This window comes from Lissotriton vulgaris, chromosome 4_1 (assembly GCF_964263255.1).
Source record: "Lissotriton vulgaris chromosome 4_1, aLisVul1.2, whole genome shotgun sequence".
Classification (NCBI taxonomy): Eukaryota; Metazoa; Chordata; class Amphibia; order Caudata; family Salamandridae; genus Lissotriton; species Lissotriton vulgaris.
In genome coordinates, this window is record NC_141691.1 from 565,637,082 (window position 1) to 565,664,062 (window position 26,981).

The following is a 26,981-nucleotide window of genomic DNA, read 5'->3' on the forward strand; positions in this document are numbered from 1 at the left end:
CTTTCTCTGTGATTGAAAGGTCACACAGGTCAATTATCGAGACCGGGGCATTGGCCTGAGATTGGCCAAAGAAAAGCAGGACCTCACATATGGAGGTTTGAAGATCCTGATCTTCCCAGACTTTACCTTCATGGTGCATGAGGCACCCCTTGAACATATACCCTTAAAAGGTAAACTACGCCTGGCTGGACTACAATACGCAATGCTGTACCCTGTGCGCCTGAAAATCACGCACTGTGGATAATCCCACCTTTTTGCATTGACTCAGAAAGCTGAGACATTCGTCAAGAAGCCCTTAAAGGATCAGAGTGGGAAGTCGAGTAAGGGAGTGCAGACATCGGAGCGTGAAGACAGAGACACACATTTAGATATCAATGCTTCAGAGACCGTGACACAGCATCGGACTGAATAAGCCCATTCTGTCAGTCAAGGGTAACCTCGGGCACTTTAGATAACTGCCCCTACCTCTCAAGACCCATATATTGACCGGGAGGCACTCCCACTGTGGTGGTGTTGATAGGCCGGCACTCTGGACTCCCCTACAGGTGAGCATGAATTTGATTGTAGAAGCTATCATTGGGCTACTTTTACTTTTTGGTTGTTATTGTTGTAGAAAGTTGTTTGTTGTATGCTGGGTTCTTTCACTTGCAGGTTGGGGAGCTGGTGTGAGAGGGGGATGGGGATACCATACAGCTGGCACAAACCTTGATAACGAACAGCTGTGCCTTTAGGGTATATGGAACTTCAGCTTGCAACTCAGCGACCTGAGCACATATGCCAGAGAGAGGGTTTCCACTGCGATTTTATGGTGCTTTACAATCATCTACATAGATGTACAGGTTGACTGACTCCCTTCCTCTCTGACTGCTAGCCTGGAATGTCAGAGGACTAAATAACCCATGGGTACTCACAAACTTTCTCTCGGGGGCCAAATTTACAGTGTGGTTTGTGTCCGAGGGCTGCACCGGTGGGGGTGGAGTCAGTGTGGGATGGGGTGGGGCTAGAGCAACAAAAAAAACTGTGACCATGAGGCTGCTCACAGGTCCCTGCAGCGGATGCCTTCGTCCACTGAGCCACCAGACCCGGCATACACACATCTCACTCCCTCTCCCTCACTCTGTCTCCCTCTATCTCATTCCCTCTCCCTGACTCTGTCTCCCTCTCTCTCCTTACCTTTCCCTCACTCTGTCTCCCCCAGTCTGTCTCCCTCACTCTTCTTCCCTCTCCCTCAATCTGTCTCCCTCTCTCTCCTTCCCTCTCCCTCACTCTGTCTCCCTCTCTCTCCTTCCCGCTCCCTCACTGTCTCCCTCTCTCTCTCTTTCCCTCTCCCTCACAATGTCTCCCTCTGTCTCCTTCCCTCTCCCTCACAATGTCTCCCTCTGTCTCCTTCCCTCTCCCTCACTCTGTCTCCCTTTCTCTCCTTCCCTCTGTCTCCCTCACTCTGTCTCCCTCACTCTGTCTATCTCACTCTGTATCCCTCACTCTGTCTCCCTCTGTCTGTCTCCCTCCCTCTGTCTCCCTCTGTCTGTCTCCCTCTGTCTGTCTCTCTCTGTCTCTCTCTCGCTTCCTCTGTCTCCCCTGACTTCCTTCCTCTGTCTCCCCCTGACTCTCTTCTTCTGTCTCCCTCCTCCCTCTGTCTGTCTCCCTCTGTCTCCCTCTGTCCGTCTCCCTCCCTCTGTCTAGCTCCCTCTGTCTATCACAATCTGTCTCCCTCCCTCTGTCTCCCTCCCTCTCCCTTTCTCTGTCTCCCTTTCTCTGTCTCCCTCTCCCTATCTCCCTTTTTATTTATTTATTTATAAAGTTTTATATAACGCAAACATGATCCCGAAGGATATCAGAGCGCTTTACAATTTGAGGGAGAGGAAGGTAATAGTTGCAGTACAGTCATCAAAGGAATACCAACCCAAGCAAATCAAATATGCATATCAAACAAAAAGGTTATGAACATAAGGGACAACAAAGGGAAATATAATATTTGAACCATAGACAACTGAGAGGGGAGCAAGTGAGTAGAAAAGCAGAATAATACCAAAGGCAGGATTTAGGGTGTAAGTCCAGAGCATTAGAGCAGACGATCCGAGACCCTTTTAAGGTACGTGCGATGGTCCTATTATACCAAGCTAAGAAATATTCCAGAGATGGACACCATAACGCCAGAAATGGCCATATTGTGCCAGATATGCCCAACAAATGTGAGTGACATTCTTGTATGCCAGGAAGAGCATGTGTATGCTGTACCCATCTTTAGCAGGTCCGATCACCTCGGATGTGTAAATAATCCAGGCATGGCCCCATCAGTTTTACAGAAATAAAAAATAATTTCACATTAATCAATACAATGGTAGAAAAGATTAAAAAAAATTATAGAAATTGTAGCAAACAAATTCATTTGGTGGATGTTTACACAACTCTAGTAGTTCACTCACTCGTGTAATTCTACAGGTGCGATAAATAGGGGCAAGGTATCTTGTGCGTGCTATAGTTACTTTTGAACTAGGACATACAAACAGCAAATGTTCAATGTTTTGGTCACCCCCTTCACACAAGGGACATAGCGACGATCCTCCTGGCAACCATCTTACAGTATAGGTTAATACGGGCAGAATGCCCAATCTTAACATGGTGACTGCCCTCCTTGCGCCATGGGTCAAAGAAAACCCGATGTATGGGTGAGTGTGTTGGTATTCCAGTGAGTCAACATAGGATTTATATGTTGACAATTTTTTACAATGTTCGTAGTCTAGTTCATAGCTTAGCTTCGGGGTGAAACATTTTTAAAAAAGTTTTATTTGAGCTGCTGACCAAGTAAGCAAGATGTCCGGGCTAATTTTTGCCATTTTGAATATAGCTGTCATGTTGTTTAAAAAAGTCTGATTTTTTGCTTCATCATCGAATGTTTCTTTTTTCAGTAGGAATCTTAAGGTGCCCTCCTTTGCATGGAGAAGATTGTAAGTCCATCTAATTACATTGGCTACCGCTGTGGCGTAGGAGCTAGTAATGGAGAATTCTAGCCGCAGAGCTTGAACTGGTATAGAGTCAGATACCTTCATTATTCTTTTTAAGATTTTTCCCTCTTTACGATCCATAAAGGTCCACTGCTTTATTGGAATATACTCTGTTGCGTATGATAGCACAGGGGGAATTTTTACTTTATATATTTTTAGCAGAGAGGAAAAGTGCCTGTTCCCAGTAGAACGATAAAGTCTTAAGAGGGCCTCAGCGTGTACTTCAGATTTCCTCATTAAGTTTTCTATCTGTTTTACATTAGATGTGTTCTTGGAGAGGATCCTGCCGAGATAAGGATATTCGTTAACTATTTCTATTTTTTCTCCTCCTAGGCTCCAACTGTACTTAGCACTTGATTTTTTCCCCGAGAAGGCCACAATTTTTGTTTTCTTTAAGTTTGGGATTAAAAAGTTTGCTTTTGAGTAATTGTATAGAATGTCCAGTGATTTTTGCAAGCCGAAGGGAGTAAGATCGAGCATCACTATATCGTCAGCATAGAGTAGTGTATGTATGCTGGTCTTGGCGATTTTTGGGGGTAGACTTGAGCCCTGCTGTAACTGTTTGGGCAAGTCGCTCAGGTATAAGGAGAATAGTATCGGGCCAGGAGACACCCTTGCTTTAGACCATTAGCTGTCTTTATCCTTTTCGTTAAACCTTTTTCTTGCCCCATTTGTACTTGGCACCAGGTGCTGGTGTGGAGATTTACTATGGTTTGGAGAAGTTGTTCTGGGATTCCAAGTCGCCTGAGTTTGTGCCATAGAGTTGGTCGGTCAACACGGTCGAACGCCGTCGAGTAGTCTATGAAGGCTGCGTATACTGCCTGTGATTTTCCCATTACATATTTGTCTAATATTGTCTGGATGATAGCAATATTATCTGTAACAGAATGTTTCGGCCTGAAACCAGCTTGGAACATAGGAATTATATCCAGCGAAAAAGCCCAATCCTTTAGTCGTTGTAAAACCTCTGCTGCAAAGATTTTTCCTACAGCATCCATTAGTGCAATTTGTCGATAATTCCCTGCAATTATCTTGCTCCCCTTTTTGTGTATTGGGATAATAATACTCCCCTGCCAGGATTTTTGGATTTGTCCAGTTTTGAAAATATGGTTGAATAGGATCGATAACAACTGGCTCCACTCCTTTGAGTTTGCTTGAAAAATCTTTATTGGTATCTGGTCTGGGCAAGAGGCACCTGTTTTTCTTGCTTTTCGGATGTTCCATTCCACTGAGGTTGCTGTAATTTTGAATATTTGTGAATTATCTTTTTCCTCATTTTTGTCTGGACTTTTTCCATCAGAGCTGATCAGGTTTGCTTTGTACAGGTCAGTCAGATAAGTTTCCCAATCCTTCGGTGGAACAGGTATTGTTTGAAGTTTCTTTTTTGTGCCTGTTATTTTGGCTATGAGAGACCAGTATTTGCGTTGATTATATTCTTTTGCAGCTATTTGGATGTCAACCCAGTTACGATCTTGTATTGCTTTCTTATTTCTTTGCTTCTCTCTTCTCAGTTTGTTTTTTAGTTTATTGATTTCTTTCTCAATAGACGGGGAAAAGTTCATGTATTGGGCACGTACAAGTTTGTTCAATTTTTTCTTCGTGATAGAATTTTGGGTTTTATTTTTATTGTGATTTTGATTATTCCACCTATTATCTCCTGAAGTAGCACGATGTAGCTTATCTAGTAGAAAATTTTTGAGCTCCATAATTATATTTTCGAAATTTTCTATTGGATCTTCGGAGTTAGTTTTCGCTAGGAGTTGAGTATGCTCAATCGATGTAGAAATTCTGTCCAGAGTTTTAGAGCTCCAGAAAATTCGTCTCTGTTCACTTTTTATCAAGGCAGAACTTCTATGAAAAATTATCCAACTATCAGATGATGTTTGAGGCATCCATTCAGTAGTTAGATTCATTAAAGCATGATCACTCTCTAGACTAAACTTTACTTGTAAGTATGTAGCAGTTTCCAGTAGATTCATACTGCAGATGATGTAATCAATGATAGAACAGCTTCCGTTACCCCGTCTGGTGTATGATGCCGGAATGTCACCTTCTATATTGCCATTTAGGATTACTCCATTTAGATTAGGTAATGTTGATATTATTAGTTTGCCTCTTTTATCGGTTTTTATACCTTTAGGGAATTGTGGGGTTGAAAATTCTACAAATTCCTCTTTGTATAATTGGACCCATTTGATAATTTCAGAATTAGAAATTTTGCCATTTAGATCACCTGCCATTATAAATGGAATGTGGAATTGGTCTTCTACTATCTGTATAATGGTTTCCATGATATCCAAAAAAGTAATGTCTTGTTTCTTACCAGGAGGGGCATATACATTGAAAAGCAAGATTGCCTTTTTAGATGCTGCATTGTGTATTTTTAAGAAAACCTTGATGCATTGCAGGTTGTCTGATTTGGTCTGAACAACTTCCTGAACCCACATATACTCTTCCTTCAATAGAATGGCCAAACCACCTTTTGCGTGGCCCCGGTTGGTGGCTTTAGCTGGGTGATCGTAAACATAATAACTTTTCTGGAAAAATGGTTCAGTAGCCCAGGTTTCTTGCAGCATCAAGATATCTGGATGATTACTTGTGACTTCCAACATTTTGTTCTTAGTTTTTCCTGCCATGTTCCACGATATTATTTTTAGACCGTTGTTAAACAGATTGTCCTGGGCGTGTGGAAAATGTATTACTATTCAAGGTCTCAGATACCCATGACCACGACTTTATACATTCGCTATATTCCTTTTCTTTTGGGTCTTGATGCCATACCGCCCTTTCACCATTTTCCACCTGTATTTTATAGAATGTCTTTCCCTAAGTGGTTAGTTCCAGAGTTCGTCACTCCAGTCACGTCAGTGGTTCTTAGACGATTTTTATATTGAGAATTAGAGATTGATCGTATTTGGTCGTCATACCATGAAGGGATTTTCTTTTCTTTTGGGTCCACTCTTTCGATGACGTTGTATCCATGTTTATGTAATGTCTCTTTTTCATTAAGTATGATCCCGGGAAGAACAGATGACCAGAAGGTTACTGTTACTATTTTGTTATTGTCTTGTTTCGGGAAATTTACTAAATCTATTTCATTACTGTTCAAGGATTTCAGAGGCTTTATGTAGTGAAGGAGGTTGATGACCCTTCTTCTGTTAAGTGGAACTGTATCCGTTGGAAAGAGTTCTTCTAGTTGTAGGGTTTTGGAATATGGCACTTCCGCTTCATGCTGGTATTTTTCTTCATTTTTTCTTTCACATGTGTTTTGGTATACTGTTTTTTCGAAGAGCTTGTGTGGAAGATATTCTTTAAATTATACTCTGGAAAGGACTACAAGAAATAGAAATGGAGGTGAATTAATCCCTTGCATTGTAGTAAGTCAGAAACTGCAATGTATAGTGTCCGTACATGAAGTAGGGCTAAACCTGAAAGGCCTTTATTTATTTTTTCTTTACTTTTATAGCTGGGTCAAAGAGAGTCAGCCAAACCAGTCTGCATTCCACACAGTGCATTGCCAAAAAACTCCTTGGGAAATAACCCCATCCATGTTTTCTCACCTTTGGAGGGCACAGGATACAGAAAGATGTGTCAGTACTCTATTCAACAAAACCAAAAACTGAGGTTGTGCTCCAGTTTAGTGGAGGCGTGGTCCTGCAGTTTGGTTTGGACTTCTTCTATGACCAATGTGTCTGTAGTGGCACACTGAGCAAAAGGCACAGTAGTCTGGGCCTGAAATGTGTCTTTAGTGGCGCACTGACCAAAAGGCACAATAGTCTGGGATCTAAATGTGTCCGTAGTGGCGCACTGAGCAAAGGCAAAATAGTCTGGTCCCAAAGTGTGTCCCCAGTGGTGGACTGAACAAAAGGCACAATATTCTGGGGCAGAAATGTGTCGCAGTGGCGCACTGAGCAAGAGGCACAATAGTGTGGGCTCCTCCAGGGGGGAGATAAATGCAAGCAATTTATCAATCACCTCTTTTGTTTCTAAGTGAGGAGCCTGCAATGCTACGGGTATAAGCCAGATATGGGGATTGTACCTGATGGCTCATGCGTTGGTGCCACTGCTCCCGTGGCATGGCATAAACTGCACTTACATTGGGAGGCCCACCAAGAGAAAACACGTTTAGATTTGTTTGCGTTCCCTGCAGATGGGGTGAGGTCTACGTTTGGGCTGAATTGTCCCTTGGTTGAGGCCATGGTTCATTTGCACTAGTTTGTCAGTGGGCACAAAGCAAAAAAAAGATGGACTGGAATGTGAGGAAGATCGAATCCCTCTCCCTCCTTTTCCCTCCCTCCCTCTCCCTCTGTCACCCTCCCTTTCCCTCCCTCCTTCTCCCTCTGTCTCCCTCCCTCTACCTCCCGGGCTAAGACAGCTTCCTGGCACACACACACATCTACCTTGGATCAAGATTCGAAAGTGACTAAAGCTGACAATACATTACTCTCCCAAACCCTGCCTAACTCAGTTCCCTCCTGCAGAATTCACGCACAATGCCATGCATTTGCAGCACCTATACACGTGGGAACTGGCTACATTGTGAGATCTCTTCCTAGACAGCCGATTTCTAAATTGCCCGACTGTAGGCCACAATACCGGTCCAACCCCTATGAATATATTTACGTATTATTGTATCTCTGCTCTATGTAGGGTACGCTACCCCATTTTTCCACAGAGGTACCCGACATTGGTCACATTATCAATGTTTCTGGCTGCTCCCACAATTCGACACATGATGACTAACTTATAGTTCTCAATTCAACCAGAGACCCCAACGCCCATGGCAAGAGAACATTAGAACTTAGATATGGGGGGTCCCTTTCGGATGAGGACTGGATGCACTGCGGCAGTTTAATGGGATAACTCTCCAATAACTGGAGATTGCGACTAATTTCCTTTAACTATCTTCACTGAACATATCATACCCCAACAACTGTTTGCTCTCAGTTTCAAAGCACACTCACGATGTTCCCGATGTGGGGCATCTGAAGCTGGGTTTATGCACCTTGCATGGCAATGCTGGGTGATAGCTGAATATTGAGAGGTAGTGTGCAGTGCACTATCAGATATGTTAGCATTGACTCTTGATTAGTCACTTAAGATAGCCCTTTTGGGATGCATGAGGGGAATACTGCAAGGGGTCAGGCGATTTGCGTCACTTGCACTACTGCTAGCGAAAAGACGGGTCTGAAGTGTGTGGGGTGCCTGTGGTCGATTCAGGATATAAGACTGATTGAAAGATATGGCACACAGTAATTACCAGTTGGAATGCTACTATTCCATCATGCACAGATCCAAGAATATCTGGGGCACCTTGCAGTCATGCCTGCTGAGCCATAACATTGATTAACTGCCGCCTTCCCCGTCCCCTCCCCCCCACACTGAGGAAATACAATATGAGGAATGCAGACTATCGTTGCCCCCCGGTAGCCACAAACTACTGCTCCAGTAAGACGCCTGGAAGATGGACGGCATGGTGCCAGGCTAGCGCTGTTAGACTGTCCCCTTGAGGGCTTGAACTATTAGACTGAGAGTAGGTCTTTGTGCTATCATCTGCTGAAGGCTCGCTGCACACCCCTTGATAGCACTGGAAATAGCCTTGCACTTTGTGACTTGAAATGCCAAGCCGTACTTACTGTTTAATGTTACTTTCCTTTCTTTTTGTTTTGCTTTCTGATTTTTTGCTGTTAGAGTTGTACGACAAAAAGCCAATCAAAAAAAAAATTAGCACAGTGCTATCCACCCCGAGCTGTAAAATGACAAAAGTCATTCACCATTCCAGGCACAATATTACAGCTTTGGATTGGTAAAATACTATCCAAGCCAACCTGAAATTAATAAAAGCAACCCCTGACAATTGTTTCGCTGTCATTACAGCTCTTCAGAGAGGTTTAGCTTTGTCCAGACACAAGGGAGCACCCAGTATAAGTCAAAACAATTCCCTTGCAATATTGTGCCTGGAGTGGTAAATGGCTTTTGTCATTTTACAGCTCGGCGTGGATAGCACTGTGCTAATTCTATGCTTAAAAACTTTGATAGAAAACCAGACATTTGAGGTGAGCAAATTTAGAGTGTTGCTGGTGTTGAGGGTGCTCTATACAGGTATATATAGATATATAGATATAGATATATATAGATATATAAATATATATATATTTTTTTTTTAATTAATTGAAATGCATTCAGAGTTAAAGGGTTTAGGTTTTGCAGTGGATTATAATGATGCGATCCTGGCAAAGCTAATGGGCCTGCTTTTTTATTAATGCACCCCTCATGTTGTGCCAGGTACTAGGGGTGGTATTGTATTTTTAGGGGCTAGAGCTTGCTGGTGAGCAGACCGTTAGAGGTGCCTAAAGCACATGGAAGACCATTGGACATTGAGGTGGTAATTTAACCTGTGCGACTTTTCTTTAGTTTGTGTCCCCTGACAGTTGTGACGCCCTAGAGGGTGTCACCAGAGGTATTTTTCACCCACCGTTATGATGATTTTTTTGTTAATATGTGCACACTGTTTAGTAGCGTGTGTAATAAAGTACTTTTTTTTCTTTTTAAAAGTGAAAACACTGACTAGCCAGTGATTTATTAAGTATTGTTTGTTGTGTTGCTGCGTTCTGAGTCTCTAATCCATAGGTAAGTCGTGGACTTCTCTGCCTCGCTACCCTCAGATTTGAGTGTAATGGGCTCCCTGTTTGGGACCTTGAAGTAATGGGCCCAAGAAACAAGAGGCAAAAGACACCGGTTGTTTCATTTGGGGCCTAGTATCTTCTGACTGCCCTGGGACCTGCAACCTAGATTTCTCACACTAAGTATTCAGATTCCTTTGAAAAATAAATTGTCGATTCCTGTTTCTAGACGGCTATTTCAAAGTCAGACCGGAATCTGAGGAGGGCTCCAGTCTCACTCTTGCTTTCCTAAACCAAGGCCCTTTAAGCATGAGTCCTACTACTGATCTCAGGGAGGCTTTTGGTCTGACATTGTAGCTTTAAAGACTATTTTCATATAGTGAGGCACCAGGAAGAACTGTGCTGCTGGCCTTCAGCGTGCGTGCACATTCATTGTGTTCTCTTGTATGTCTATACTGCTCGGTTGTGAATAATCCCTTTTCTTCTGACTATGGTCTGAACTTTACATGTGTACCCTTTTTACTGCGATATAAAACACAGCTGTCAACCAAGAACCAAACAGCTTCTGTGCCTACTGAGCTGAACGGGTTTGGATAATTGTACCTACTGTACTCTGTTCTCTTACCCACCACCAGAGAAAGACTTCAATAGTAACAAGTAGCCACCATTCCAACGGGGCGCCAACTACCTGTCACCTTTTCTGGTTCTAATTGAAAGCACTAGGCATTCCATTACCCCCCCCCCCCCACCCTATATGTCCTCCCCCTACCAATCCTTACAGAAGTGAGGCAATCCTGACTCCTGACAGGCTAGTCTCAAAGATAAGTAAGCTCCAAAATTTCTCATTTCTAGTTATTGCCAAGTGAGAGCTATGTCAAGACCTGGACCCTCAGTGTAGGGAGGACTCCACCTTGATCTCAATGATGGTTGTACATTTGCTAAAGGCCCATCGAGGCAGCCCCTGCTTCATCTCCACCTCTGCTACAAAGATGGTAGATTCTTTTGATAGTGTACTCTGATCCGCAACACTCAGTAAGGCTGGGAAGTTCTCCAAGATGTCAATGGTCTTAACTGACAGCTTAGCCTTGGCGTCTGCAGCAGTCATTCCTTTTTTAAATTGAGATCATTTCTTTTATGTTTATTATATAATCGCTTCCACCCTCCCGCCATGCTTGTTATCAACAATCAACAAAGGCAGACACAACCACAGCGGGAGGGGGGAACAGGACTCGGACGTGGAGGACGAAGATTACCGGTAAGTAACGAAACATTCCTCACCATATGTATCACTTGAATCCTTGTTTTCTCTGGTTCTGAAGATATTTACATTCATTAATAAGTGTGTTCGAACACTTTACGTCAGAAAATTAAACCTGTGTCGTTCAATATACCAATAATTTGTTCAGTTGCCTATTTAGAGATAAAAGCAAGGCGAGATTAGACTTGCTCTAAATGGCATTGAATGCAAGTGTGTATGTTCAATTTATAATCAGCATGTATTTCTAATACCATTTATTTAAATTCCTTTCAAGTGTTCAGCTACATGGAAAATGGCTCAGAAATCTCCAAAGAGGAAGAAATTAAAAGAATGCCTTCCCCAACACAGGTAAGAAAGGAAGAAATACAATTTCTATGTGAATTTTTTTTAAAGTTTACTCTAAAATCAAGCACTGTTTCAGGAGACCTAGGCATACAAAAATCTGTATTTTCTTTCTGCCCGTTGCTTATTTTTTAGCTGGATGTTAAATAATTTTTGGGTTCATTATATTTTGCAAGTGCGCAGAAAGTCTCCCTGTATGCAGGCTGCTGGATCTTACTGAGGCAATGCAGCACCCTTTAACTCCAGGTTCCTCATGCTAATTTCGATGTGCAGGAATTCATGCTAATCACCCTCATTAAATGGCTTATCAGATAGGGCAAACAGTCACATGTAGCAGGTATTGGGCCTACACTTCTCTGTCAGTGTACTAACAGTAGGGCCTACTCAATAAAAAGCTGTCATAGGCGGTGCTTATGGTACCAGCTGGTGGAGGACCTCAGTGCTGATGTCTACAGCCATGCTAGTTTGTAGGGCCATCTCAAAGTAATGAGGAACTCTACGGAATAATTTAATCATTTTTAAAGCAGAGCTCCCTCGACTCCTACCCTGAGCTGAGGATTTATTTATGTGATGGAATAGCTTTACTAGGGAAGGTGAGACAGGCTAAATACTCTGCATTTGTTATTTGGTAAGGGCAAAAAAAACGCAACAATATAATGATTGTCACACACCTAATTTACGAGGCCGGAAGATTTTAATTACTAAAGTTACTTTTAAACATGCAGTTTACAGGCAGATCTATGCAGATGCCTCCCCAAATCTCCTGTGGTGATGGGAACCCATAACCTGCTGGTTGCATAGTCTCTCTGCAGCGCGTACATTAACCATCTAAGTAGCCATACTCCTATTGGAGTATGCGAGCTGCAGGTTATTCAACCGAGCTCCCAGTCAGATGCCCAAACCGCTGAGCTGGCTTATGCAAATTAAGCCTGCAGCCTTCTCCTTGTGCACTTCTCCACTACAAGTGTCCACCACACTGTACTGTTGCCACCACCTTATGCTTTCTGAATTGGGACATCAGTACAGTGTGGAGGTTATGCTCTTTGAATAACCCTGTACTAGAATTTCTATGCTTTTTACAGTGCTTACCAGGACATCATCATGTAAAGTCTGCAAATGTCTCAACACAACGTTTCACAGAGACAGACTAGCTGACTTCATGCACGTCAAGCCTCCGGGGGGACATGGGACAATGCACACTCTGAGTAGTGAAAAAGAAGAGGGCTCTCATGATGCACCTCTCCTTCCACACTAAAACACCTTAAGACAACAAAATGCTCCTCCTCTGTCTGGTCCTCTGCTGTCAAAGTACAGTTAAGCTGCAAGAAGGAATGCTGAACCGAGGTCCTCAGTGTATCAGATAAGTAAGCTCCAGAATTCCCATCTCATTTCTAGTTATTGCTAAGTGAGAGCTATGTCAAGACCTGGCCCCTTCGCTCCCCGCAGGGAGGACTCCAGCTTGATCTCAATGATGGTCTTACATTTGCCAAAGGACCATCGAGGCAGCCCCTGCTTCATCTCCACCTCTGCTACAACGATGACAGATTCTTTTGATAGTGTACTCTGATCCGCAACACTCAGCTAAGTCTGGGAAGTTCTCTAAGAAGTCAATGATCTTAACTGACAGCTTAGCCTTGGCGCCTGCAGTAGCCAGTGCTTTCTTAAAATTGAGATAATATGAATTACTTATTTCAACTTTGGTGTGGTATAAATTAGATGACTCGACTCATACCACATGAATGATGTCAGAGAGAGAAATCAGTGGGGTATTTTAAGAGAGAATGTGTTAAAATGATGAAGGTGCATATAAAGTAATATAAAACCATAATTAATATGGTACTCCCACATTTAGTTCACAATAAAGGGGTGCGATTCCTAAGTTTCTTTTGAATTCATAATGGTTGTTTAAGTACGTGTTGCCTCTATGCATCTTATACATCGTATGCATCTTATACCCCCAGAGAAGTCAAGATTTTTTCACGTCAGCACTGGAAATATGGAATGCAACAGAGGTTAAGGGAGTGTTATTCCCTCAAAGCAATGTAAACCCTCATACAGAGCAATTGTATCTTTTAAATGTGATTTCATGCAGATGGCAGGCATGAGTGGTCAGGGATAAATTTAGGTGATGAAAGGGAAAATAAAATGTTAGTCCTAGTCCCCTGTACTTGGGAATTTAGCATTAATTAAACGTGTGTTTTTGCTTATCTCACTTGTAAGTGGATGTAGAACCTCTGGTAACTGTCTGCTACTTGTAAAAGAATGCGGAAGGGAAATGCTATATGTACACCCTTGTCAGCAGTTACCACAGCCTTTCAGTGTTTTTCAAACCCTCTGTGTACCTGTTTAAGTACATACAGAAACATAAATGGCGTAAGTAACTTTCAGTGCAACTAACAAATATGGTATTTTATTTTGGGGACTATGGGCCAGTTGAACAAAACCATTTTGCGATTGCTAACCCTGCAACAGCCAAAATCATACGGTTTGTGACTGTAAAATGGCTTTCTTCTGTTTACTAAACACATTTTTCAACTAAGAAAAGCCTTCCCGACTCACATAATGGGTTTATGCAATCCATTCCGAACCGTAATTACGAATGGGTGTAAAAGGGGCATCCGTCCTTATTATAAGTTGCAATGGAATGTAGTAATTGGTTGCAACTAGAATTGTGGACATAATTCGTAGACAAGTTACCAACACTGATTCACAAAGGGGAAGGTTTGCCATTGTGGCTCCTTCGCCTTTGTGAATTCTGTCAGGTGACCTTAGGCCTAGGGGGTAAAAAGCAGGGAGCACTGCTTGCTCCTCCTCAGGTTTTCCCAAATGGGAACCTTTATTGTAGATCCAGTACCTTCAAGGAATATGTGCTGTGATTAAGAAATAAAAACTTCCCATTCGGGAATGAACACACGGGGACATTGGTCGGCTGTTTCTTGCTGATCACCATCCCTATGTCTGGAGCCAAGAATAGGGAGTTGCAGATAGCAGCCTGTCTTATTGATAGTCGGTAGGCATGTCATTCTGCGACCTGCTGAGTTTTTGTGATATAATCGATGAGTACATAGGCCACATCACAAAATCAGAGAGAAGTCGCAAAAATCGGTGTACCGTTTGCAAACACTTCATTAAATCTGTTTGCCCCTTGTGTCTAAATTATCTTTGGGAAGCAGGTCCTATAGGAATATGTCACCTCGGCCCTGCCAGGGCGACCCATTACTCCTAATCTGCTAGCAAAGCTTTTGTGATCACTAGAATCAGGGCAGCTCTAGTCATATGTGACTGTGAATCAGTCAATGCCACCCGTGCACACAATGTCATTTTTGGATCCTTGAAGACTGGGACTAGCTATTCCTTTTAGGGGCTGGCACAAGGGCAATACAGCAGAAGACAAACCACGTGGTCGTCAATATATCATTAAAAAAAAATGTGTCTTGGTATACCTTTGTTTCGATTTCTTTTGACATGTCTTTCTTTATAATGGTCTGCTTCTCATTACAATATTCGTGTAGGTTGAAATAAATAACGTTGCCTAATTTTCCAGTTTATTTACATCCCTTCCATTCGATACAAATTAAAGCGGGTTACGGCAAGGACACAACCCATTTAATGTATTTTATAACAAGAAAATAATTTTTCATTTCACCCTTGTTCCCTTTACATAAACAGTCATTTTAATCTATATTCCAAATCTTCAGTATGCCAATGTCAGGCAAAATGCTCCTCTTCTCTTCAAATGTCCCCGAGCAATGTTCTCTTGACATGATAAAAAGCTTTCTTTAGGTCTTCAAATATGAACAATAGTTTATTTTTTGTTAAGATTAACGTAATTTAGAATTAGCTTTTAGAGCATGAAACGCGGGTCCACATATATTCAGAAATGTAGCCCTATGCACAAATTAAGAGCAGTATACCAAATATCATAAGTCAGCACTAAAATAGAAACACTTAACGATACTTCTATGAATCATCTTTTGATAATAAAAAATATATATATGTATATATCTATCAATTTTCACTTGAGAGTGAAATGAACATATTGGTAACCGGATTGTGAAACTATGGAGGAGGGAGGAATCATTCTTTATATAAGATGCGGGTAAGCACCCTTATCGTTCAACAATCTAGCACCTTGAGATAGGCATTGCTTTCTCTCCTGGTTTCTCTCAGGAATGTTTACCTTTGTCAGCTCGGGAAAGTATTAGGGCGTCCCTCAGAGAAATGAACAGCAACACCAATATGTGCATTATAATTAAGAAAACTACATCAAAATAGGTGATCAGAAAGCAATGTAATGATTAAAAGAAAAGAACAGTTATGTCAATCTGATACAGAAAACCAGAGATATTGAAAATGAATAGAGTGGTGCTTTTTGCATTGAAAGTATTCTATAAAGTGAAATATGCTCAGGCTGTGTGAGAGAGACAATTGCAATTTGTTTTTGGCACTGAAACATTGCAATGCTTCTCAGTTTAAGAAAAGAATAGTTCTTGGAAAACTGTTGCCATCTCTTCTGGTCATTGCACTGGCATTTGAATGTTCCTCTGTTGATAATCCCTACATAAAATGACATTCAGTTCTGGGAGTGTGGTGCTTTATTTCTCATATTTGAAGTGCCAAAATGATCTATTATTTCAGTTTTTCTTCGTGTTGATATTTTTTATCATAATCTGTTCCTTGTGTCATTTCCTTACGAGACTTAGATTTTCTTTGAGGAATGCGTTACGAGCTTTCCCTTCATGATCAAGCTTGATTACATGCTTTTCCGGACATTTGCAATTCTTACAACATGAGTTATGTTATTGTTGGTGCTAACCACGAGTCTCAAGAAGTATATTCAAGTGAGCTGTCGAATAGTTACTTAACCAATATAAACTAATTAATGGATACAGGATTCAGAGGTTCATATGTGGATCCAATAGGATTCCAACACAGGCAAGAAGCTGACCCACCTTTTCCATTTCAAATTATTTGCAATGCTTACATTTCAAGCATGGTTAGCATTTTGCATAGCTTAGTGACTGGGTGCGGTGCAGGAGTAATTGTGATAGTGTGGCTGAGGCACACAGAGGCAGTACTCTAATTCTACTTACGCCAGGCACCCTTAGGTGAAGGAAGGGATGGCAGCAACGGCGGCTCCTCCGCTATGCCAGAGGAGAATCCGCCCCCCCCCCAAAAAACAGTCAGGAAAGGTAAAATAAAACAATAGTCGTTTTATTTCTCCTTTCCTGCTGAGTCTTGGGGGTTGGGCTTAGGGGTGGGAGCACTGAGAGGAGTGGTAGTTCACTTCCTTCACTGCACATGACGGTTTGGCCGTGCGTCTCAGGCTGGCCAAACCTTCTTGCACAGTATGCCTCTCTCCAGCCCCATCTACATTGCTGAGGTTGGAGAGAGCAGGCACTGGCTCACAATCTGTCCTGGAGCACTAATCAAGGGCGCTCAGGCCAATCCTGAAGTTGCTCTCATGTGAGAGCAGCTTCAGGATTGGCCGCAGTTCAGGCTGGGAGCCTGCCCCTGAAAACGAGGAAAGGAGTAGTGCGACATGAGACACGGCCGCTGAAGATAAGTTTTTGTTTATTCTTAATGTTTTTTCATGTTGCCCCCCTTCCTTCATGACCCAAATGCCCCCTCTCACCCCCGCCCCCCCCCCCCCGCCTGCCTGGCCAACCTGCAACTCATCACAAACACCGAGCGCTACTGGATGGCAATCATCACAAAGTGTCTGCACTGTCTGGACTGAGGCTGCACGTGCACTGAGGGAACTTTGTACTGCTGTGTGATAGCAGTGAATTACAATTCCTATAGGCCACAAACTCTTCTGGGTTCTAGAGAGACAGCAGCCTTTCAGATTATTTGGTTTATCTCTCCTTGTAGTTCACAGCATTCTTAGATGGGCAATTGTGCTACAATGTTGCTGCGGTCAGTTCCTCACTACAATGATTCCCGATATGATTCCAGATTTTCTTGCCAAGATCCATTGCCTCCTAAATAATTGCTGGACAATGAATTATAGAGAAGTATTTTGATAGTTTTGTTGCTGGTGAAAACAAATTACAAAAAAAGTAACGGAGCTGTTAGGACCGAGGTTAAATTCTACTAAGGTAACCATTAGAAGAAATAGAAGGGATTATTGCATACATCTTTATGAGTGTCATGTGCTCCTTCTATGGAACTCAATTAGCAACTGCAGCTCATCTTTTTCAAGACAGTGTGTAGTGAAGCTTGAGGTAGCTATCCAAGCCATAGAGAGAAATACTAGTGATATGTATATTTGAGATACCTATTTTGTGTATGTTTAGTTTTCAGGAATTACCAGACTTATGTACAAATACAGATAGTTGGTAACAAAGAGATAGGGTAATCTATTTACAATTACAACTATGCATGGTAGCATAAAAGTTAATAATAATAATAATAATAAAGACATTTATAAAGCGCTATGGTTACGCCATTCCGGCGTGTCCCCGCGCTAAAGAGAGAAGGAGCTCGCCAGAGGAGAGGTCAGTACATGGTCAGAAACACTAATGTAGACTTACAAGGAGAACAGGTGTGTTTTCAGTTGACGGCGGAATTTGGTTTCAGATGGCTCCAGGCGGAGACTGGTGGGAAGTTTGTTCCTGCCTATCGCCGCCGCCACTCTAAAGGACCGACCTCCCATTTTTACTCTCCTATAGCGGTGGGTCACAAGCGTGCCCATTCCGCCCGACCTAAGCGGTCTGCGTGGCTCATACCAGGTAACCCGACCCACCAAATAGCCGGGAGCTTTATGCCAAAGGATCCGATGACATATTAGGAGGGCTTTGTACGTTATTCTTTTTTTCACTGGGAGCCAATTGGAGGGGCTCCAGGGCGGCTCTGGAATTGGCTCTTCTTGGGAGTCTAAGTACTTATTCAAGATATTTTTGGGGTATGCTACATCAGACAAATCAGATTGACCAGCCAAATCGACAAGGCAGAGTGCTGGATCACATGTCTGTTTTCTCTCTTATCCGATGTTTTAATCCACATTCACCACTGTTCATCAAATCCCTGTGTATTTTAAGGCTGGTGTGGTGGTGCGAGACAGGAAAGAGCATAGCTCTCATTTGATCCTTCAAGGAATTGGGTTGTTGGTTAACATGGGTGTAAGCCCTGGTCAAGCAGCAACTAAATCCTTGTCAGGGTAAGGCACAAGTGTGAGAACTGGGGTCACCAATTCCACATGGGGTAGCTTGGCAAGAGCAGGTAGGCACCCGAAAGCTTAGGTGTAAAGTGACCATACAGCACACACACCCACTGAGAGAAGAAACGCACACAATAACTGATACCACACCAGCTGATTGTTAAAAACAATACTCTTTTATCTAAAACCAAATCACGACTGGCAAATCATTCAGGGTAATCCAGGAGTAGCTTCAGCATTAACTCATTAAGCATTTCATTAAAGGAGCAAAGGGAGCAATTCAGGGAATAACTTTTGGCATTCCTTCAACATGGTAATAGGCAGAAGTATAAAACACTGGTGCAGGAGGAGCCGGCAACATTTCATTATAAACATCTGCAATTTTACCTTGTAGGAAGTAATCAACATTTCATTATAAACCTCTGCAATATTACTTTGTAGGGAGTAGTAAACATTTCATTATAAACATCTGCAAAACCTTTCCTGTAAAACGCAGGCTCCTGTAACAGTACTGGCACCGTTCAGGGCCTAGCAGGCCTGCAGTCAATTTTCCCCCTCCCTTTAGCAAGAGGGGGGCCTTCTCAGAGTCAAACAGGGCCAACACGGCCCAACTACCACTTTCCCCGGGGAAGGAGCGGTCAGGGGCTCCCTTACCGCTCCTAGGGGGCCCTGCTCTTCCTCCGCACCTTCCGCCCTCCTCCCCAGGGGGTTTCCTTGGTTTCTTCGGCTCCTCGGGGAGCCCTTGCTGCGGTGTCAGCAAGCCGGTGCTTGGGGGGTGATGAGGGTGTGGCGCCCCTCTGGGGACATGTGATGGCTGGTGGGGGCTCTTGTGCTCCTCCTGAGCCCCCGCGTGAGTTCCTCTCATGGTCCCGGCCTCCCGGCTCTTCCCAGGTCCAGGACTAATCAAAATCAGCTAAAGGGGAGGCATGCCCGCGGCCGCAAATGGAAGCGCGGCCTGCAGGGGCATGTCAGCCTCACTCCCAATAGCCGGCAGCAAAGACGGGGGCGCGGCCGGTGACGTGGCTGGTCATCCCCTGTCACTTGATGGGGATGTTCTTGGCCTCTGAGGCCTAGCGCGGCCTCCTGGAATCCCGCGGCAGCCCTCCCTGACTTCGGGGCTGCTGCGGGGAGCAGCAACACAGGTGCCCGGGCCACTGCGGTGATGATCGGCCCCAGGCACGCTCTTCGGCAGCACCCGCACCACAACCGGCAGTGTGGGCCACGGCAGCAATGGAACAGGCGGCTTGTCAAAGGGCCTACAGACAAGCCCTGGGCTGCAGCGGTGAGTCGGGCATCGCTTCCCCGGTACTGCGCTTAGATATCGCAGCGCTCTGGGCGCACAGTGATTTGGCGGGGGTCAGCGCTGGGGGGGAAAATGATTTCAGGCGGGTCAACTCTGGGAAGTGACAGCGCTTAGGCTAGCGCCACGTAGGGGCACAGAGGCAGTTCTAGCAGCGGCGCCTTGGAAGCCCAGCACATCGGGGGCAACAACAATCTCTGGCGCCACAGTAGGTCTGCAAATTACAGCGCTTCTCAGGGGGCACAGCAGGAGAGCTCTTGAGGCGCAATTTAGGGAGTCCAGGACCACAACTGCGACAGGGCAGTCCAGGGGGCACAGGCTGAGCAGGGGAGCGTAGAGATGACACAGCGCCAGTACCTGGTTGATCCCCAGTAATCCTTCGGGTAGATAAGCGTTCTTCAAGGCGCTTGATGGTTCCTGCACCCTTGGGAAGCAGTTTCTTCAGGGGGGGGCTTGAGTTGGTGGCTGAGGACAGATTGGTCTCTGTAGATCACTGCAGGTGGGTCCCTGGGTTCCCCTCACGCTGGGCCAGATCAGTGGGTTTGGTCAGAGTCCCTTACTCTACTTAGAAGGCAGCGCCTAGGCCCAGTCACTTCTAGTGGCATAGTATAGGTTCCCCCCTCTGCCCTACCGCCTAAATCTCCGGCGTAGGTTCCCTGAGGTCAGTGATGCCCCAACTTTCTAAAAAGTTTCCCTCCTTTCCTTAAATATTACCAGGTCAGGTGACCACTCTCTAAGGCGGCAAATGGAGACCCCTTCCCTATTCAGGAAAGTTCCAGGAGCTTTCACTGTTTTGCTATGGGCAGAAAATTCGGGCTGGTGTTGCAACAGTATCTAAGGGTCCCAGCCAGCTCCTGGCTACTAGGGTGCTACTATAAAGACCACTCCGCAGTAACAGGGGCCTGTGGCAGCCATGTTGATAGTAGAGAGCACCTGCACCTTAGCACTGATTAGCAATGGTAAGGCGCCCGGAGACCTAGGTCCAACGAAAAAGATGGTGGAAAAAACAAGGCAAGGGCGAAAAAACGGGGATAGACCACCCTAGGGCTGATAGGTCTAACAACAAGCAAACCCTAAATTAACCTGTGCTCATTCCCTTGGTATATTGGTGCAGAACAGTCCTGCTTAAATTAGAGGCAATGTGAAAGTATTTGTGCAATACTTCAAACAGTAAATCAGTGGAAACACACCACAAAAGGAGCCCAAAAACAGTTTTAGAAGAATAGAGTACGTTTTATTGAATTAAACAAGACCAAAATATCGAAAATCAAATTAATAGAACTGGAGATATTGAATTGTAAAGTTTGTAGTGAAAATAGCACCAAAAAGCACAAAGCGCCTATCTGGGATATCTGGTCACGCTAGACAGGGATAAACTCACTTGTTCATGCCGACCGCGATGGAGCACAGGCCAGGTGTAGGGATCCAGTTAGGTCCGCAGAACAGAATATCTTAAATCCTGGTTGCGGAGCAATGCATGGAATTAGGTCTAAGATGTGCCAAGCAGCCGAAGAGATGCATCAGTTCTGAGATGTGGTGAGGCTGCGGTGCAAGGTTTTGTTGCATTGTCGTCAGGGATTCCATCAACAGGGCCTGCAATGTGAAGGTTGGTGTTGGAATGCAGCATGCAGCTGGCGATGCGTTGGTTCTGAGGAGCTGCCAGGCTGCAATGCGAAGTACGGCATCATTGTCTAGGCTGCTCTCAACAAGTGATACGCGGACCTGGGCTGTAAATGTGATGCACTGGCGGGGAGACAGGTTCGTTCTAGGACTGCGGTGGGCGATAAGGTCTTTGCAGTGGGTCCAATTCATGCAGCAGCAGCAGCGATGCATCACTCATTCGAGGAGATGCATCGGTTCGGCTCAAGGATGCATCGCTCAGCATAGAAGATGCATCAGTTCCATTGGCAAGCACTTTAGGCCCTCTTCCAAGGGTCTAGGACTGGAGTGGCACCACTTTGCAAGGTAGACCCACAGATGGCAGAGACCAAGCACAGGTTGTCCCCGTGGCTTCAGATCAGGAAGCCAGCAAACTAGCTTTTGGAGTGACTCTGTGTTCTGGGTTCAAGAGAATAAGGTCCAGTCCTTCTCACACAAGCAAGAGGGCAGCAGGCGGACGGTCAGGACAGCAAAGCAGAAGTCCATCAGAGTGCAGTCCTGCAGAGTGGCAGTCTTTCAGCAGCACAGCAGTCCTTCTTTGTGGCAGAGTAAGCACAGGTCAAGAAGTGTACTGAAGTGGTGGTGTCTGAGGTCCTTATCTTATACACAGTTGCACATTTGAAGTAAGGAGGGGCTTCTAGAGGTATGCCTTTAAAGTGCACAGAGTCAATGCCTTCCCTGCCCTTGCTCCAGACTAACTACAACGTGTATGCAGCCCATTGTATGGAGGCAGGAAACAGCCTATTCAGGTGTAAAGGAGGCTGATCTCTGCTCCTTCCCCCACCCTCCCAGTGATGGCTCACTTAGTCATGACTAAGCTCCCATTGTGTGTGGCTCTCTGGAAGGAGTACACAAAGCCCAACTGCCAAATACACTCAGTCATGTGACCAGAGATGGCCGTGCCTGGAGATGGGAAGCACCGCTGGGGGGATTGCAAACCCCATCCCCCCTACACTGACTTTCACATGCTCAAAAGTGCAACGCTGTCCCACGGTGTGTGCAGCCACTGTTCTTGCCTGTGAAGGAGGGGAGAAGCTGTGTCTGGTGACGGGAACCACCGATGGGTGACTACAAACCCTACCTCCCCCTGCACTAACTCTCACACGCTCTAAAGCGGCAACCTGGCACTTGGTGTGTGTCGCCCTTGTTCCTGCTTTTCAAGGAGGGGAAAGCTGTGCCTGGAGACTCGAAGCACTGCTTGGGGACTACTGTGCCCATCTCTCCCTGCACTGGCTTTCCCACGCTCAAACGTGCGACACTGTCCCGTGGTGTGTGTAGCCGCTGATCCTGCCTGTGGAGGAGGGGAGAAGCCATGCCTGGAGATTAGAAGCATGCAGGCGGGACCATAAACCTCATATCCCCCTGCATTGACTCTCACATGCGCAAAAGCATGGCACTGTCCCGCGATTTGTGTAGCTGCTGTTCCTGCGTTGTGGAGGAGGGAAGAAGCTGTGCCTGGAGACGGGAAGCTCCGCTGGGGGGACTACAAAAAACATCTCCCCCGGCATTGACTTTCACATGCTCAAAAGCGCAGTGTTGTCCCACAGTGTGTGTAGCCGCTGTTCCTGCTTATGGAGGAGAGGAGAAGGGGAGAAGTCATGCCTGGGGACAGGAAGCACCGCTGAGGGACTACAATCCTCATATCCCCCTGCACTAACTCTCACACACTTAAAAGCATGACACTGTCGCACAGCTTGTGCAGCTCCTTTTCCTGCCTGAGGAGTACAGGAGAAAGCATGCCTGGAGACAAGAAGCATCTCCACACCCGTCAGTGACCGAAAGAGGCCAGGCTGCCCCTCTAAGCCCTAGGTTTCATGTTTGGTTGCACGAGGGCCATTAAGAAGAAGAAAGCCAAGCAACCTCAGCAAGGAGGCGAAATACTAACTACCCTGGATTAGTTCCTTGTTCGGACAGTAAATGTTCTTACAAAGGAGATAGAACTTACAGAAAGACAACTCTTCCTAAAAGAGGTAAGGAGTCGACAGGCCACCAATACCAGCCTCCCAATATTGGAAGACATTGATCTGACAGATTCAGGGGGGCATATGGGATCTCCAATAAAGATTATTGGCAGCCACTCCTGTCCCAGAGTGGGCGATTCAATCTCTCCATCGCAACCCCCAGTAAAAGAGAAAAGGGGCGGGACACGCCCCTAAAGAAAATAATGTTTTGGGTAAAAGGCCCAAACTTTGGCTTGATCTACTGCAAACATGGACTGATTATGTCATAGATTGAAATGTGTATTTTTCCTCGTTTTATAGCTGTATTAAGTCAGCATGCCTCCATAGGGTAGAGCTTAACCTTATTGATAAATCATAACAAGGCAGCACCACATATTACGGCTAACCCGCAAACTAAGGGACTACACTCACAGTCAAAGTTGTATGCTCGAACCATGACAACCACGCAAGCATGCAGTTAGGTGAGGGCAGGGGAAGGGTTTGCTGAGACATAGCAACTGGTTCAACAACAGTGGTCCAGGGAATCACAAGTACCTGGAGGCAATAGGGAGGAGGGGGCATCCTATTTGCACTTAGATGGGCATAGAGTGCCTTTAACTTCAAGCTATCTACACCCTAGCTTCACCAAGACCACTATCCCAGTGCCCCTGGGTCCAGTCGACCAGTTAATAGATAAGCCCCACACAAATGCGAGCACTGAAAGGAGGACAGCATGTTTTGATATGGTGGGTAGGGAAGAAAGTGGTAATTACATGGATCATAGGGAAAAGTGGGTTCAGAATTCGGATCTCTCACCTGCTGCTTGTCCATACATCCTTATTTTGGCAAACGTCCCTGAACTAAGGCAGTCGCAGAGCGAGTCCACTGACTTGCTTTTGGGGAAAGTTGTTCATAAGGGCCTACTCTCTCTTAAATGGCCACATCCTTATTGCAAGAATAATCATGTGGGTCAGATCCGCACCAGAAATTATAGCAGCGGACTGTACTGTGATAACTGTGACAATCACAGGTTAGTGGGGGATTTGCTACAACTGTTACCTACTGCACCCGCATACAGCTCTCAGATATTGCCCTTCCCTTAGGTTTTTTCTATAAACTGTAAGCTATGCTGGTGCCAGAGGCAGGGTTAGGCAGAATTTCTGCTACCCCCATACCCACTGTAACCCTATCCTCTTTGGGAGGTCTTTCATAGACTGGATTAAAGTGTTCTGGACGTATACAAGATGGGGGGCAGAGGGACCAGTCATTGATGATGAAGGATAAGTATAGGAGGAGACGGGGATAATTAAGATAGTAACCTGGAACATAGAAGAGGTCAAATATGATATCTTATGCCTGTAGGTTACCTGGGAAGTGGGACCCATTTTCTTGGATGGCTTCCGTTTTTATCAATCCCCCACTGTCCCTTCCAGGGCCAGTAGCGTCAAAGGAGGCAGGCACACTTTGACATCAAACACCACCAAGGTCATGATTTGTAAGTTTCACAATGAATCACACTACCTACTTCCACTTCTTAAATTGTGAGGGGAAAAGAGAATGGGATTTGATTAATATTAACTATTATAACAACTGGTTTGAGTGTAATATGGCACAGGTGACAGGGTCACTGGAGAAGGCTATAGATGACATCAGCTTCGTCCATCCCAAGCCTCTGAGCTTACTTTGAATGGGTGACTTTAGCTCCTGTTGTTGTCAAAAGTTGCAGAAGCCTGCAACTTTAGACAAGAAGCAGTTTTTTACAAGAAGCAGTTATGGGAATTTGTTAAATAGGATGTTGATCACCATGAATCTAGAAGCAATCAACAAGGAACACTCCCTTACAGGAACCTTGGCCAAGACTGTTGCGAGTGCAGAGAAAGAGTCCACGACCTATTATGTCATCGCCTCAGAACATCTTAGCTGTTGGGTGAATACAATTGAAGTGAACTTTTCAAGTTTTAGTAACCACGCTTCCCTCTCTTGTGTAATGAAGTGGGAGGGCACAAAATAAGTACATCTGTAGAGAGCTCCAGAGCCGGTCCTAGCTAGGAAAAATGGTTACATATTGAAGTGGAACAAAGTAGACAAAGAGAGTTTTCTGCAAGGGGTCCTAACCCGCAAGCAGTCTGAGCTACTGGTTTGTTTAGATTCTGACTCTACTCCCTAACAGGTGACCGTGGCATTTTCTGAGGTATTGGCAGAAATTAAAATACACCTGACAGGGACACTGACCTCTAAAAAGAATCCACCAGTACGTTGGCTTGACACAGTATGTACCAAGGTGTTGACAAATCTGCATACAGCCCTACACATGGTCCCTAGAGATAACTTCCTGGTATGGAGTCTACATGCCAAGTATAAGGAGGCGAGATCTACCAGGTTAAAGAGTTATAAGGGAGGAAGCCTGGGCGAATCTGCAATTAGAATTTATTAACAAGGACAGTTGCAAGTTCTGGAAAGTGGTGAATGTCTCTTTTCTAAAAGAACCAAGTGATCCTACCTTACAGGTACATATTGAGGAAACGAGACCAGTGGCCCACTTTGAGAAAATATTGGATAATTTTGGGACACCAGCCCACATAAAGAGTCATCTTCTGGAAGATGGAAGGGGACATCTGGTGTTAGAAGTTGCAGAGGTAATGTGATTATTGGTCCAGCTTAGTACCCTGAAGGCCCCATGTCCCAATGGGGTATATGTAGATGTTTTTCGGGAGCATCAGGACCTCTGAGCCCCAATACTGACGAACACCTTTAATTTCATAGCTAAGATGGGCCCACCTGGAGGCAATCGATAATCTTTCCTTGATTGACCTTTAATCTTATCTTCAAAGGTATTGTGTGATCATTCCATTGCATTGATTTTTGTAGATTCATTTTGACTAGTTCAATCTACATGCAAATAGAATTGGTTAAAGTAATAAAGAAATAAACATGAAAAATTGGCTTGTTATATAATGAAAGAATTTTTGTCTATATAAGTTCCTTCTGTACAAGAACACATAACTAAGTTAATTGATATTCAGAAGTCTGCACAAGACATCTTGGGAAAAAGCAAAAACTGCTTATAATTTCTATGCTGATTGCAAAAGAAGTCCTGGAACTCAGTATGTCACAAGTGAGAAGGGGCCAGATGAATGCCCATTCCGTTTTGCAGGTCACAACTTGGAATAGGTCGCAGACACATTTTGTGATTCCCAATGGGGTCACAAACTCCTCGCCTCGTCAATATTCATGAGGCACGTCGCAATTTGTGACCCATTGGGAATGGGCAATAACACAGGGATGATGGCCTTCTGTGTATGCCTTTTAAATAAGGCCATTTTTATTTCAAATGCAGCCCGTTTTCCTTAAAGGAAAAAGGACTGCATTTAAAAGAAAAAAATGAAAAGTTTTCTTTTCATTTTTTGAGGGCAGGCAGTGGTCCGTTGAACCACTGCCTGCACTTGAAATTTTTTTTGCTGCCAAACACAAAAAGGAAGGAGTCCCATGGGGACCGCTTCCTGCTTGCGACTCACCACCAACTTGCAGTAGGTGGTAACAGCGATTATTTTGCAGCTGGTCACAAAACAATTAGACATCCCCTTGCGACTCGCTATTCGGAAGGGGCGTCCTTGGCACGCTCCTTCCTACTTGCGGCTCGCAAACCCTATTTAGTGAGTCAGTAATAGGTTAACAACATGCAAAATAGGATT

General features: G+C 44.6%; 1 protein-coding gene across 1 annotated transcript in view; it reads left to right on the forward strand.

The window, feature by feature from the left end:
- The window catches only part of STAC (SH3 and cysteine rich domain), a 937,744-nt gene that overhangs the window by 753,582 nt on the left and 157,181 nt on the right, over positions 1–26,981 (forward strand). Inside the window, exon 7 of the mRNA XM_086964753.1 lies at positions 11,161–11,234. Coding sequence (XP_086820879.1) covers positions 11,161–11,234 — 74 coding nt within the window. The remainder of the gene's footprint in view (positions 1–11,160; positions 11,235–26,981) is intronic.